Consider the following 12,953-nt stretch of genomic DNA (forward strand, 5'->3'; position numbering starts at 1 on the left):
ATCCAGGGCGTCCACAAAACATGTATTCACATTTTTCAATTTACAATGATTTAAAGTGTGTATACATTTTTGATACACCCTGTACACACACACACACACACACACACAGGAGTGGAGGTGGATTATTGAGGAAAAAGGGGAGGTGGTGTTGGGTGGGGCGAAAGGAAGAAAGTAAGGAAGAGAAAAGAGGAGTGTCTTTGGTTTGATGGGAGGAGAGACGAGGGTTGCCAGAGATACAGGAGATGGATTTTTAAAAGGGCTTGGTGGGAAGAATTGGGTAAATAAAAGATACAAACAAAAAAACAAATAAACAAGCAGGTGTGTGTAAAGGAGTTGCCACGACAACTCAAGTGTCCTTGCGCTGCTTTTGAAATACTTAATTTTCTTTCTTTTTTTTGCAACTTGATTTCAAATTTTTGTTATTCTGTTTTGAAGTTTTTCTCTTCTTTTTCCCCCAGTTTGTAATGGGTCATATTAGCAGGGGGGGAAAACAAAACAAAAAACAAAAAAAAATATCAAACAAAACAAGTTGCATAAGAGCTTTGGCTGAAGTCCTAGCCGATCTCAATCTCAAGGGCCAACATCATTTCTATAAACGATTGCCTTATTTCAATATCCATCATTTTGTGTTAGTTTTTTTAAAAATACATTCATTTTGCTTCATACTCTACACGCACCTATGCTCATCGCAAGCTTACATGGCCCTTCTTGTTTAGCGCCACTCGTTTGCTCTCTTGTACTCCCTTTATAACGAACGCATGGCCGGTATTTCTGTATTCGAGCACAATGTGAATCTTTGCTCCCCTGCATTCTACCAAAGAGTCTTCTATTAGAGTAAGATACTTCAAGCCCATTCTGTTCCTGGATCCATGTGACGTCAGGTGAACGCCCCTTTAGGAGACCTTCAGTTAAGAGACCTTTGGAGAGCTTATGTTGAGAGTAAATAGAGTTCCCTTATCGCTGTAGATGGCGGTAGCGCACATCTTGTGCACGCTGCCTCCAAACACCACAGAAAGAGAAAAAGACGAAGAAGGGGACAACGCCCCATTAGAAGACCCAACTTGAGGACACTCCTTTGCATTGGGTGGGCGTTCCTTGCATTATCTTTCTCTAATAGAAGATTCTTTGATTCAACCTCGCTGGGCTAACAGGCACCATAGATATAGAAGGCTTACATGGCACATGGTTCAGCAATTTGCCGTAGCCTTGGGCGCCACCATCTTGGTCCAGTACCCTGTGTTTTTCATAGATGTTGTTTTACCTACCACCACCACCTACAGGATAATGTACATATCGCCTTGTCACTGGTAGATGGCAGCATTATACTGGCTAAGCATGGCGGAGAATATCTTGAGCCATTCATTCCAATACACTTGTGTGGTCAATGGGGCACCTAGTGTTCTCTATCTATGGACAGGCATCAGCAAGGGAAGGAGGGTCGTTATTGGGCTGCAGTGTACTCTGGGTAATGTAGTTTTGTCTACCACTTCCTGGTGTTTGGGGACACTTGGTAGGTACACTGGACGATCCATCAATCCAGCCCCCATTGAAGTCTTAGCTGAACGCGGCAGACACCATAGACATACTATATATACATGTATACTGTATATACACGTGTGTATACGTCTATGGAAGACACAGCCTCCACAGCCACACATATGATCATGCACTTTTAAGGAACGATCGGGGAAAAAAATAGATGAATAAATAGATATTAATGTCAACAAATAACTATGTTTAAAGAAATCAAGGCGGTTTTCTATGAAAAAAAGTAATTGAGTCCTTGCTACAAAGTGCAATGTTATTTCACGCTGGCCTTCCTTCCTTCAAAAGACGGCTATGGATGGAGGGTCAGGCTGTCAAGTCTTAAGAGGCAGAAATGGTATTTTATAGAAACTCCAAAAAATATAACAAATATGCTGTATAGTGTAACCAATGACTTTTCATTCCACGGTTATTTGTTGTTGTTTTTTAAACAAAGCATTCCAATTCTTCATTATATTGACAAATAAAATGGTGCAATGACATGAACACGTTGCCTTGCCTCTGGTCTTGTTTCTGTTTTACATACTAGGTGCAAGTCAAACTACTCATCATTGTGGTGTATTTGAGTCACGGGAAGGCACTAGTGGCATTTGGTCCATATCCTGTCCTTCAGAAACACAGAAGCATACCTCTTTATGGTCGTTATGCTGCCCAAAAGTGGAGAAGACACGCTCACACTGTCGCCTAAATATTGTAACAGTTCTTAACTGGGTGCTGAATCTCACATAAAACATGAACGAATGAAGGAGGCGAAGTACAGCACTCTTCAGATTTTTTCCTTTGTTTATTCACTCACAAACGTTTTGTGCAGAGCCCTTCTTCAGCTTGCAGGGCTGATAGTATTCAGGCTCCATGCCTGATTTCAGGCTTGACAGAATTAGCAAAAATAAAAACATTGATAATAACTATCCATTAGGTTATTCTTATTTCAGAAAGCGTTACAGGTTCAGGGTTTTCTTCTACTATCAGGCTTGAATAATGGTCATACACAGGCTATTACATTTTTGAATAATGTGTCAAAATAGGCCTACGTTACGTCACTATGCAGTATCTTGTCGTGGTTGTTAGAGTAGGGGGAAAAGTTCAGGCTCAGGATTTTTTTTCACTATCAACCCTGAGTTTGTAATGGCGTTAAAATCTGAAGAGTGCTGTCCTTTGCCTCCATTCGTTATGCTGCCCAGTCAGATGAGTTGGAGTGTAATAAGTCGATGCTTTTCTGGTGCATTTTTCTTACAATGATAAAGTAAGCAGGAAGTGTGTGAACTAGAAATCAAAGAAAGTTTGTTAAAAAAAAAAAAAAGGTACAGTGGAATAACTGGTGTATCAACTTTGTAATATTTACCAGTGTTCTTACATCATTAATTTATTTTGACTTTTTTTCTTTGATTTTTGTCACTGTAGGCTTCAATTGTTCAACTCACTTGTTGACAATGTTATTGACCTCATGTACACTCACCGACCACTTTATTAGGAACACCTCTCTGGGTTGGACCCACTTTTGCCTTCAGAACTGCCTGAATTGCCTGCAACAATACTCGAGTAGGCTGTGGCATTCCAACAGAGATAAATTGGTACAGTACTAATTGGCCCAAATTGTGCTAAGAAAATATCCTTATGCCAATACTGCCTATATCTACAGCCTGAAACGTTGATGTAAGGCAGGGTCGATCCATGTTTTCATGTTGTTGATGCCAAATTCTGACCATTCAATTGGAGTGTTACAGTAGATATCATCAGACCATGCAACATTTTTTCGATCTTCTAGTGTCGTTCATGGTAAGCCTGTGTAAATTCTCATTTTCCTGTTGTTAGCTGACAGGAGTGGCACCAAATGTGGTTTTCTGCTGCTGTAGCCCATTTGCCTCAAGATTTGATGTGCTGTGTAATCAGAGATTTTCTTATGCATACCTCGGTTGTAATGAGTTATTCAGGGGTGATAGTGAAAAAAAAATCCTGAGCCTGAACTTTTCCCCCTGCTCTAACGACAATGACAAGATACTGCATAGTGACGTAACGTAGGCCTATTTTGACACATTATTATTGGTTATTTGATGTTGCCTTTGTATCAGCTCAAACCAGTCTGGCCATTGTCCTCTGACCTCTGCCATCAACAAGGCATTTTTTTCCCACAGAACCGGCACTCACTGTATTATTTTTCGTACCATTCTTTGTAAACCCTAGAGATGATTGTGTGTGAATATTCCACTAGATCAGTCTTCTCTGAAATACTCAAATCAAGCCCCATCGGCACTAACAGCCATGCTATGTTCAAAGTCATTTAAATAGCCTTTCTTCCCCATTATCATGCTCTGTTTGAACTGCATGAGATCTCAACCATGTCTACATGCATAAATGCATCGATTTGCCACCATGTGATTGGCTGATCAGGACCCCGTATCTCGAAAGCGTCTTTGCTATCGACGGTAGCAACGTCCTTCGTAAGAGCGACTCAACTCTCTCGACAGCGACGCTCACCACTAAATCCAAGGGAATGGTGAGACGGTCTTAAGACGGTCTTAAGACGGTTTGCAACGACAAGAATCGAGAAAGGGACCCCAGAAATTTGCCTCAATGAACAGTTGTAGCAGGTGTTCCTAATAAAGTGGCCGGTGAGTGTATATTGCCTTATTGTAAGGCAGAATTCAGAAGGCCCTTTGAAGGAAGTTACACCCCAAAATGACAGACAATGGACAGAGCCATGAGACATTTAATTTAAAACTTAATTCAGCTTTGAAAACAACATGTAAAACACCTCCCGAATCGAAATTAAATGTATTCTTAATTAAATGAAAGCGCAATGTAAACTCAACGGGAAAAAAAAAATATGGAATTATTCATTCGGAATTTAAACCATTATGTAAACGTAGCCATTGTCTATGGGAGCAAAGTGGGGATCAGTTCCGAATGCAGGTGCACATCGTTAACACGACTGCCGTTTCCGCACATATTGGGCCTATTCCATTATCCAAATTCCCATCCTCCCTTGTGCTTGTGGCCTCCTGATATTGCCGCTAATGTGGTCACCTTACTAGATGACACCCAGCACAACATGGGAACAAGCAGGGAAGCCGACAGTGGGTGACCAAGCGGTCAATTGTCCCCAGTGGTGTAGTCTACTTTTTTTGTGGTGGGTATACTTTATATTTGGGCATTTTTTTGAAGTGGGTATACTCTATTTATTTGTGCTATTCTAAATAATGGATCAATCCATTTTAAGTGGGTATACTGAAATCCCTGAAATTTTGAAGTGGGTATACTGCGTATACCTGCGTTCTACGTAGACTACACACCACTGGTTGTTCCTCATTACATTGTGTGTATTGGGTGGGGGGGGCCCTGTCAAATGTCTTTGTCCTGGGCCTAGCCAATGCTGTCAGCGGCCCTGGGAACAAGCAATCAATGGCCTGGTACTGTCAGAGGCAGGCATTTAGACTCCTCAGTATGGTGACGTAATAAAATAAAACTATAATAATAACAATAATTAAAAAACAAGAACCCAATTTATACAGAAAATAACTTTATTTAAATGCCTAGTGTCAAAAATACAATTAAACTGTGGGTTAAAACAAATCGGCAGTGTTTTCCGAAAGGCAGCTCAATACAAACATATACACATATTTTACATAAACATATTTCAGCCTACACCACACATGTTAAACATTAAACAATTGTTCCTTTAAAACATACAACAGAAAAAAGACACAAACATGGCTTAAAATTTAGACAAATAAAACACAGGAAACAAACAAAAAAAGACTTGGCATGAAGACTTTTTTGAGGTAAACTAAAGTGCTGTAATGTTGTGCCCAAGGAAGGCAGTGGACTCTCAAAACCAAGAGTGTGTTTAGGAGTGTGTGAGCGCCTCTGTCTCCGGTCGTCGGTGCGTGTTTACGCTGTGGAAGGAGATCCTCTTCTGAATCCCCTCTCTCAGCTTCCATGGCAACCAGGGCAGCTGCTCCGACAGAACAGATGCGTGTTGACCTATGCAGTCCTCACATAACCTGAAGGGAAACGCAACATTGTCATGGTGCGGGCAGGAGACAAGTGGTATACACAGACAAATACAAATACTTGTACACAAGATGGACACACAGCATTGTAGTATGCAGTCCTCGCACAACCTGAGGGGAAACATAAATTATGTTATGGCAGGACAAAGACAAATGCACGTACACAAGATGGACACAGAGCATTGTAATATTCAGTCCGCGCACAACCTGAGGGGAAACATAAATTATGTTATGGCAGGACAAGTGGAAATACACGTAGGCCTACACAAGATGGACACACAGAATTGTTATATTCAGTCCTCGCATAACCTGAAGGGAATCATAAATTATTATGTTGTGGCAGAAGGAGATAAATGGTTTAAAAGAAAATGGACTTATAAACAAAGACAAATACAAGTACATAAGATGGACACACCAAATTGTAATATTCGGTCCTCACACAACCTGAGGGGAAACAGAAATTGTTATGGTGTGGGCAGGAGACAAGTGGTATACACAGACAAATACAAATACACGTACACAAGATGGACACACAGCATTGTAATATTCAGTCCCTCGCACAACCTGAGGGGAAACTTATTATGTTGTGGAAGAAAGACAAATTGATTAAAAAAATGGACTTATAAACAAAGACAAATACACATACACATATATAAGATTGACACACAGAATTATAATATTTGGTCCTCACACCAACTCAGGAAAAGCAAGTCATTATGTTATGCAGGGGGAATGAATGAATGAATGAACGAATGAACGAACGTAAACAAAGAGAAATGCAACTACACATCCAACAGATGGCCACATTTTCTGTCCCCACACAACCAGAGGAAACAAGTCCTCATGGTATTATGACAGGGAGGAGTTAAGTTGGTATGACCGCTTGTGTGTTGGTATGAGTGATTGCATGGAGGTAGGGTACTGAAATGCCATTTTACTTTTCATTCTTCATGGGCCAAAGATGCAATACTTTATGTTAAGAGCTGCTATGGGACATGAAACTTATCGGCAGGCTTATTTGGAAAATATTTTTGTGCATGTATTTGAAAATCTGATTTTTAAAAAGTCATTGCCTCACTAGCGACAAACCTCACCGCACGTCCCACACGGTTGCACGTGTGCGTGTTTGTGAGCTAGGGTGTGTGAGCACTAGTCCAACTAGGCCGAAGGGGAAAGGGGTTTAAGTGATCATAAGTAGTCGATTACATCACTGGTAAACACATATCCAGCACAGGGGCCCAAAGTGACCAAAACACTCAGCCCCCTATACCCACGCCACGGCGGGATGAAGAGGATGAAGACATTCCTCAGTCCTTTTTCTAAAATTACACTTTGTTTTTCCTCGACCAAAGCCAACTAGGGTCGCGTACTGTACAGTATGTCATTAAAGGATTTGAGTTCTTTGTAGCGTAGCACATTAAACACCACTGGCCTGGCCTCTCTACCTAAATCCCAGCACACGTTGCGTTTCAAAACACACCTACTTGTTTCACAAACATCTTGTTCAGAAGTGTTTCCGTATATACTCTATGTATTGTAAATAGGAAGGAAGCAAAGAAGCTGCTTCAATACTGGGCTTGTTGTTTTCTGCGTAGAACGTACAGTGTCCACAGTCCAACAATGAGACTGACACTGACAAACCAATGACACAAGCTTAGACATGAGAGAGACTGAAGCCCAGTAGGAATATAACTATGAAAGCAAAAGCCCAACTGGGAAACCCCAACTCCCATTGTCATTGTGACACAGCACTCCACAGCACACAAGTGCACACAACAGAATTGCATTCATGCCTCACGCATGTGAGGGGGCAGCCCACAATGGCGCCCCGAAAGGGAGTAGGGCGGCGGGACTGTGGGACCATGCTCAGTGTACCTCAGTCATGGAGGAGGATGGGGGAGAGCACTGGTTAATTACTCCCCCCACTAACCTGGCGGGTCAGGAGTCGAACCCACAACCTTTGGGCTACAAGTCTGACGCCCCAACTGCTTACCCATGATATACCTTGTTCTAAAAAAATACCATTGTTCATTTCTCATACAACTCATCATGATGTTAAACTCAATTATGAATCAATTTTGGTACCTGCCTTTTAGATAGGCCATAGTTCTAATGAGGTCGCAAAGTTAAAATGCTAATGAAACACTGGTAACAAAAATGGCTAAATTATTCCTCGTCATTTCCTCTGACTCATTAACTGATGTCATGCATTCCTCATCTCAAGGGATTGTTCTCCTGAAACGGCTTACAGTGAAAGCATACAGGTTGCAATGCACACGTGACTAAGCTCTTGCTAAGCATAACACCCTTTGCCTGTTCAGGAGTCAACACCCATGAATGGAAATTAGTGCTTCCTCAACCCAGCATACTGTACAAGGGCTCACGGAGAACAACAGTATTGCGAAACTCAATGAAGTCATGAAAACAGCTAAATTAAAGTGATACTGTCCCATTTTTGGAAAAAAAGCTTATTTTACACCTCCCCTTGAGTTATATAATAGGGTTTTACCGTTTTCCTACACTTTCAACCGTTCTCTGGGTATGGCAGTGCACATTTTACCCCCAAGCTAGCACTTAACATTGAGTCCTATGAGACCAGTTAGCCGCCAGCTTAACTGGTCTCATAGGACTCAATGTTAAGTGCTAGCTTGGGGGTAAAATGTGCACTGCCATACCCAGAGAACGGTTGAAAGTGTAGGAAAACGGTAAAACCCTATTATATAACTCAAGGGGAGGTGTAAAATAAGCTTATTTCCAAAAATGGGACAGTATCACTTTAAGAACACGCTTTAGAAGACAGTTTAATCAGTTGGGTCAGGCTAGGTAACGCAGAGGAAGTTCTGTTTGTGTATAATTCTTGCACACCTCCTGCGGACAGGTGAGTAGGAGTGGAACCCCTGGGTCACCAACGTTAAAGACAAGAAAGCTCCCGCACACTCCCGCAACTTGTAATGTCATATTGTATTTTTATGCACAGACTGCTTCTTTAAGGAGATTTTCCACTGCCATGGGTGAATTCCAAAATGCCGATTCCCCTCCTCGGCCTGTGCTTGTGGCTTCGCGTTTCGCTGACACCCCGCCTCCGTGGAGAAAACAATTAAGTTTCCCTGCTGTCAACCTAGCCAGCCACAACCACTTTTGGGGGACTGTTCTTCATTCACCGTTCCGATTGCAAATGAGGAAATGGCATGAAGATATGAAAATGATATTGAAGTACACACTTCTCTCGTCAGTGACTTCATCACGAGGCCACAAGCATGCAAGGGAGCAAAGGAGGACGGGAGCCTGCATATTAGAATGCACCCAGGTGTCTACCTGACCCTGCATCTCCACTGTGTAGTTGTATTGTTGTTGTTGTTAAATACCTGCTACAACAGAAACTCTCCCGTAGGGTCAAATAAATCAACTGAACTTGACTTACCGGACTAGAGAGTATGGCTGTGTTTGGAAGACCAGTACATCTGAACAGTGGTTCTGTGATGGCGACCTCAGCACTGCCACCTAGAGGAGGAACACAGGAAAGACATGACACTCATGAAGACACTCAAAAACAATGAAGTCATTCACAAGTAGGATGGATAGAGCCCTCTAGAGGCCAAACTGGAACTGCAGCTAATGACCAGTACATATTTCTATATTCTCAGAGTGATCTGTATTGCATATAAAATGCTGTATGAAGTCATTTCTGAGTTAAGACAGAGCCAGAATGATTCCTGACTTGAGTTCATCTGACTGCGTTCAAATGTAGACCAAGGCAATCAGCATTCGGCTGAATGTAAAACATCTGAAAAAGTCCCTCGAGTTTCTCTTATGAGAACATTGCGTTACACTTAGCTGATGTTCTTCACCTAAAGCGACTTTAGAGCTATTTAAGTGAAGGCCACAGTCCCTCGAGCAATGCTGCTAAAGGAATCGCAAGCTAAGGAGTAGAGAACATTCACTTTTCTTTAACAGCCAAAGAAGTTGCAAAAAAACAAAACATTTTTTTAATTTACCAAGATAACAGAAATATGAAGAAGAAAGACAAAGCTTTGGGATTGTCACATTAATCCACATTCTTTCTACTGCTGCACTTTGACCTTTGAACCCACAGCCCTCAAGTGCCGAAGACCAACTCCCTAACCATTGAACTGCCACTGCCCCGCCCCCTAACAAATATATGGCGTCAAGAAAACTTCAGCATAACATGCATCTGCATCGACTTGAGCCTCACAAACTGCATCAACTCAAGTGCTCAACACAGTACATTTAATTATGTTCAACCAGATCAGCGGATGCTTCTGAGTGCACTTAAGTTATGTGGGGCACTTTACATCGACATGAAGCAATGGTTTGTAATATTTTATGCTATCAGCAGTCTCCAACACACACACGGTCTAGCACAGTGGTTCCCAACCAATTTCTTCAGGGACCCATGTTTTAGTTATTTTATTCCTTTATTCGTCTTTGGTCAAATATAGAATAAATGTTTACATTTACATTTTGTTGATTCTATGCATACATTATTTAAATAAATGCTTTGTCATCTACATTTATTCAACATCGGCTACTGAAAGGTGGCCTATTTAAAATTAAACCCCTTAAAATCAAGAAGGCTTGGCGACCCTCTGTTGATCTTTGGCGACTCATAGGCTACCTGTAGGTTGGGTCCTGACCCATAGGTTGGGAACCACTGGTCTAGCATATAGATACTGTACACCCGCACACGCACACTCGCTCACTCACTCATGCATATACTGCACAGTAGACAAATCTAATTTCCCAATCTTTCCTGCTGCACTGAGGGATCTCTGGGTGTATAATCTGATCGGTCCTCCCTCCCTCCCTCTCTATAGGTCGACTGCAGGCAGGACACACAATATACTTTTTTTGCGATAGTACAGTGAAGGAAGCAAGTGGGGAAAAAGACGGGGAAGGATCGGCAAAGGACCCGAGCCGGAACCGAACCCTGACAGTCCACGGTTGGGCCACACACCATATACTTATTTGCACGCACGGTGCACGTACACACACAAGCACTGCATGATTCTTATACTAACGCATGCACGCACGTGCGCACGCACACAGACCAGGATGCCATACGAGATCCTTATCAGTGGCAGGATGTTCATCCCTACTGACTCCCTTGACACCTCCTGACTCCAAAGACCTCCTCGTGCCCCAAAAGCCTTCCTCTTCCCTCCCTTCCTCACCAAAGTTCATATAAACACTTCTTTTTGGACACATTCCTTTTCTTGGTCCCAAAAAAAGAAAAAGAAAAAGAAAAGAAAACAAGAGAATGGAAGATGTAGTGGAGGATGGAAGGATGGCGGATCATCTGGAGTTCCCACATTCCTTAGCCAAGTGAGCTTAGCAGAGTCAGGGTTGCCAGATGAGGCTGATGATTTCCAGCCCAAAAAAGGCTCAAAACCCGCCTAGAAGCACAATATCCCGCCCCATTTTAATGATTTCTATGGCAAAAATTGGGCGAGTTGTTCTGCTAAATGCCATTTATACCCGCACACTGCCATCCTAAGCAGTCCAATTGGGCGGGGAAACAGCCCAATCTGGCAACACTGAGCGGAGTTGAGCTTATGAGAAGGTTAAAGGGGGGAATGTGAACTGTGTGAAATTGATTTTTTGAATGTGTTTTGTTGGTATGTTTACCATATGTTGGTATGTTTTTGCAAGATTTTACACCAATTATAACCATTTTTGAGTGTGTTTTTAAAAGTGGAGTCGGTGTGTTTTTGCAAGATTTTACACCAATTATAACCATTTTTAGTGAGTTTTTAAAAGTGGAGACACGGTGTGTTTTTGCAAGATTTACGCCAATTATAACCATTTTTTAAGTGATGTGTCACCTGTGCAGGTGAATCTCGCTCTAGTCCTGCATCTTGCTATTGCATACGGACATTACATCGGCGTTGTGCCCCGTGTCCATCAATACAGACACTAGTTCACTCTGTTCCTTTATTCGGAGTGAACTATATTCAAAGTCTGACAAGTGTGCCGTAAACTTTTTTTCTTTTAAATTGTTGATCCTGCGTTTACCAGCACCTTGAAGCTGTGCATCGATCCTTGACCTATTACAGATACTGTAGTGTGTGATACAACACAACACACTGATGAATCAAGAAAGATTAAAAGTAAAGTAACAGGCTGACTAATCCAATGAATTATGTACAGTATACCGTCTCCATGCCAACAGTAACAGTACTTAGCCTGCTGAGAAAGACACCACAAAGTGCATTGGCTGTGGTATATGTGGTCCTGTGGTATATGTTGTTGCTGTCTATATGTGCTTATGTCTTGCTGCACACCTAATCGCCCCTTCTGGGGACAATAAAGTTGAAAAGTTGAAGTTGAAGTTGAAGTTGGCTTCATCAATAATACAGGCTAGCACATTCATATTGTTGTTGTATCATATCTAAGAAAACACACACATGCACAACAGCCCAGTTTACACCAGAGAGAGTAGAGAGAGAGGTTCCATTGGCCCATTGTTTCCTGGTTCTATTATTGGGGGGGAAATCCCCCTTTAGGCAGACCTAGGGACTGTTCTATTCAATGCTAGGAGCATTATGACACGCCCCTTTAGGCAGACCGGAACCTGGTCACATTAGGTGCCCATAGAAACCTATTACGTTGGCATATCTCTATATACTTAAAGAATCTCTGGTTTACACTGTGGGCAAAACCAGAGACACTCTACACAAGACAAAACACGTCCATAGAAATGAACGGTGGCGATTTGCAACGCCAATACGGCATGTGTTTGCACATCTCTCACCTTTCCAGCAAACAGAGCCAATTGCCTACTGAGCTACCGTACACAGTCACTGATCCAATCATCTCGCAAGCAGATGCTGCTCATGAGCAGGTGAAAGCTGTAGCAAAGCTGTAGGCCAGGGGTCCCTAAACTTTTTTTTCTCAGGGGGGCACATTATCGTTCCTGACTGTGATCAGGGGCCAGGATCAATTATGTGGGCTGTATACTAGGCCACTGCCTGTTATAGCCATAATTTCTAGCACAAATTAGCTCATCATTACAAGTGATTTGCAAAAGAAGTGAGTGAGTACTTCACATGTTTTTCAATTTGAAATACCAGAGGTATTCCATTTAATTTCCAAAAACCATGTGAAAATAGCAAGGAAAGGTTAGAAACATGGTGATTGCCAGTTTAGAAGTGATACAATAGAAATGGTAGGCCTGTTTATATTACAGTGAGATGAGAAACTATCAAGACAAGAAACTTCTGGTGATTCACACTAAGTTAGTGAAAATTAAACTGTAGGAAGGGCTGTTGATATATATATATATATTTTTTTCTGTGAGGATTGCTTCTTTGGGCCAGTTCAAATGGTGAGATGCAGAGAGGTGGAGGGCCGGTCAAAGGGGCCTGGCGGGCCGCATCC

At 42.0% G+C, this 12,953-nt stretch overlaps 2 protein-coding genes across 2 annotated transcripts in view; one reads left to right on the forward strand and one right to left on the reverse strand.

Moving 5' to 3' along the window:
- LOC134466818 (LIM and SH3 domain protein 1-like) overlaps positions 1-2,031 on the forward strand; it is a 59,440-nt gene extending 57,409 nt beyond the window's left edge. The window contains exon 7 of the mRNA XM_063220705.1: positions 1-2,031. This exon is cut by the window's left edge and continues 330 nt beyond it. The gene's annotated coding sequence lies outside the window, so the exon portion shown is untranslated.
- Positions 2,032-5,045: 3,014 nt separating this feature from the next.
- The window catches only part of LOC134466819 (kelch domain-containing protein 1-like), a 34,173-nt gene continuing 26,265 nt past the window's right edge, over positions 5,046-12,953 (reverse strand). The window contains exons 12-13 of the mRNA XM_063220706.1: positions 8,977-9,056; positions 5,046-5,546 (exon numbers count right to left, since the gene is read on the reverse strand). Of these exons, the coding sequence (XP_063076776.1) occupies positions 5,390-5,546; positions 8,977-9,056 (237 nt within the window). The 3' untranslated portion in view covers positions 5,046-5,389. The remainder of the gene's footprint in view (positions 5,547-8,976; positions 9,057-12,953) is intronic.

This window comes from Engraulis encrasicolus, chromosome 17 (assembly GCF_034702125.1).
Source record: "Engraulis encrasicolus isolate BLACKSEA-1 chromosome 17, IST_EnEncr_1.0, whole genome shotgun sequence".
NCBI classification, from domain to species: Eukaryota; Metazoa; Chordata; class Actinopteri; order Clupeiformes; family Engraulidae; genus Engraulis; species Engraulis encrasicolus.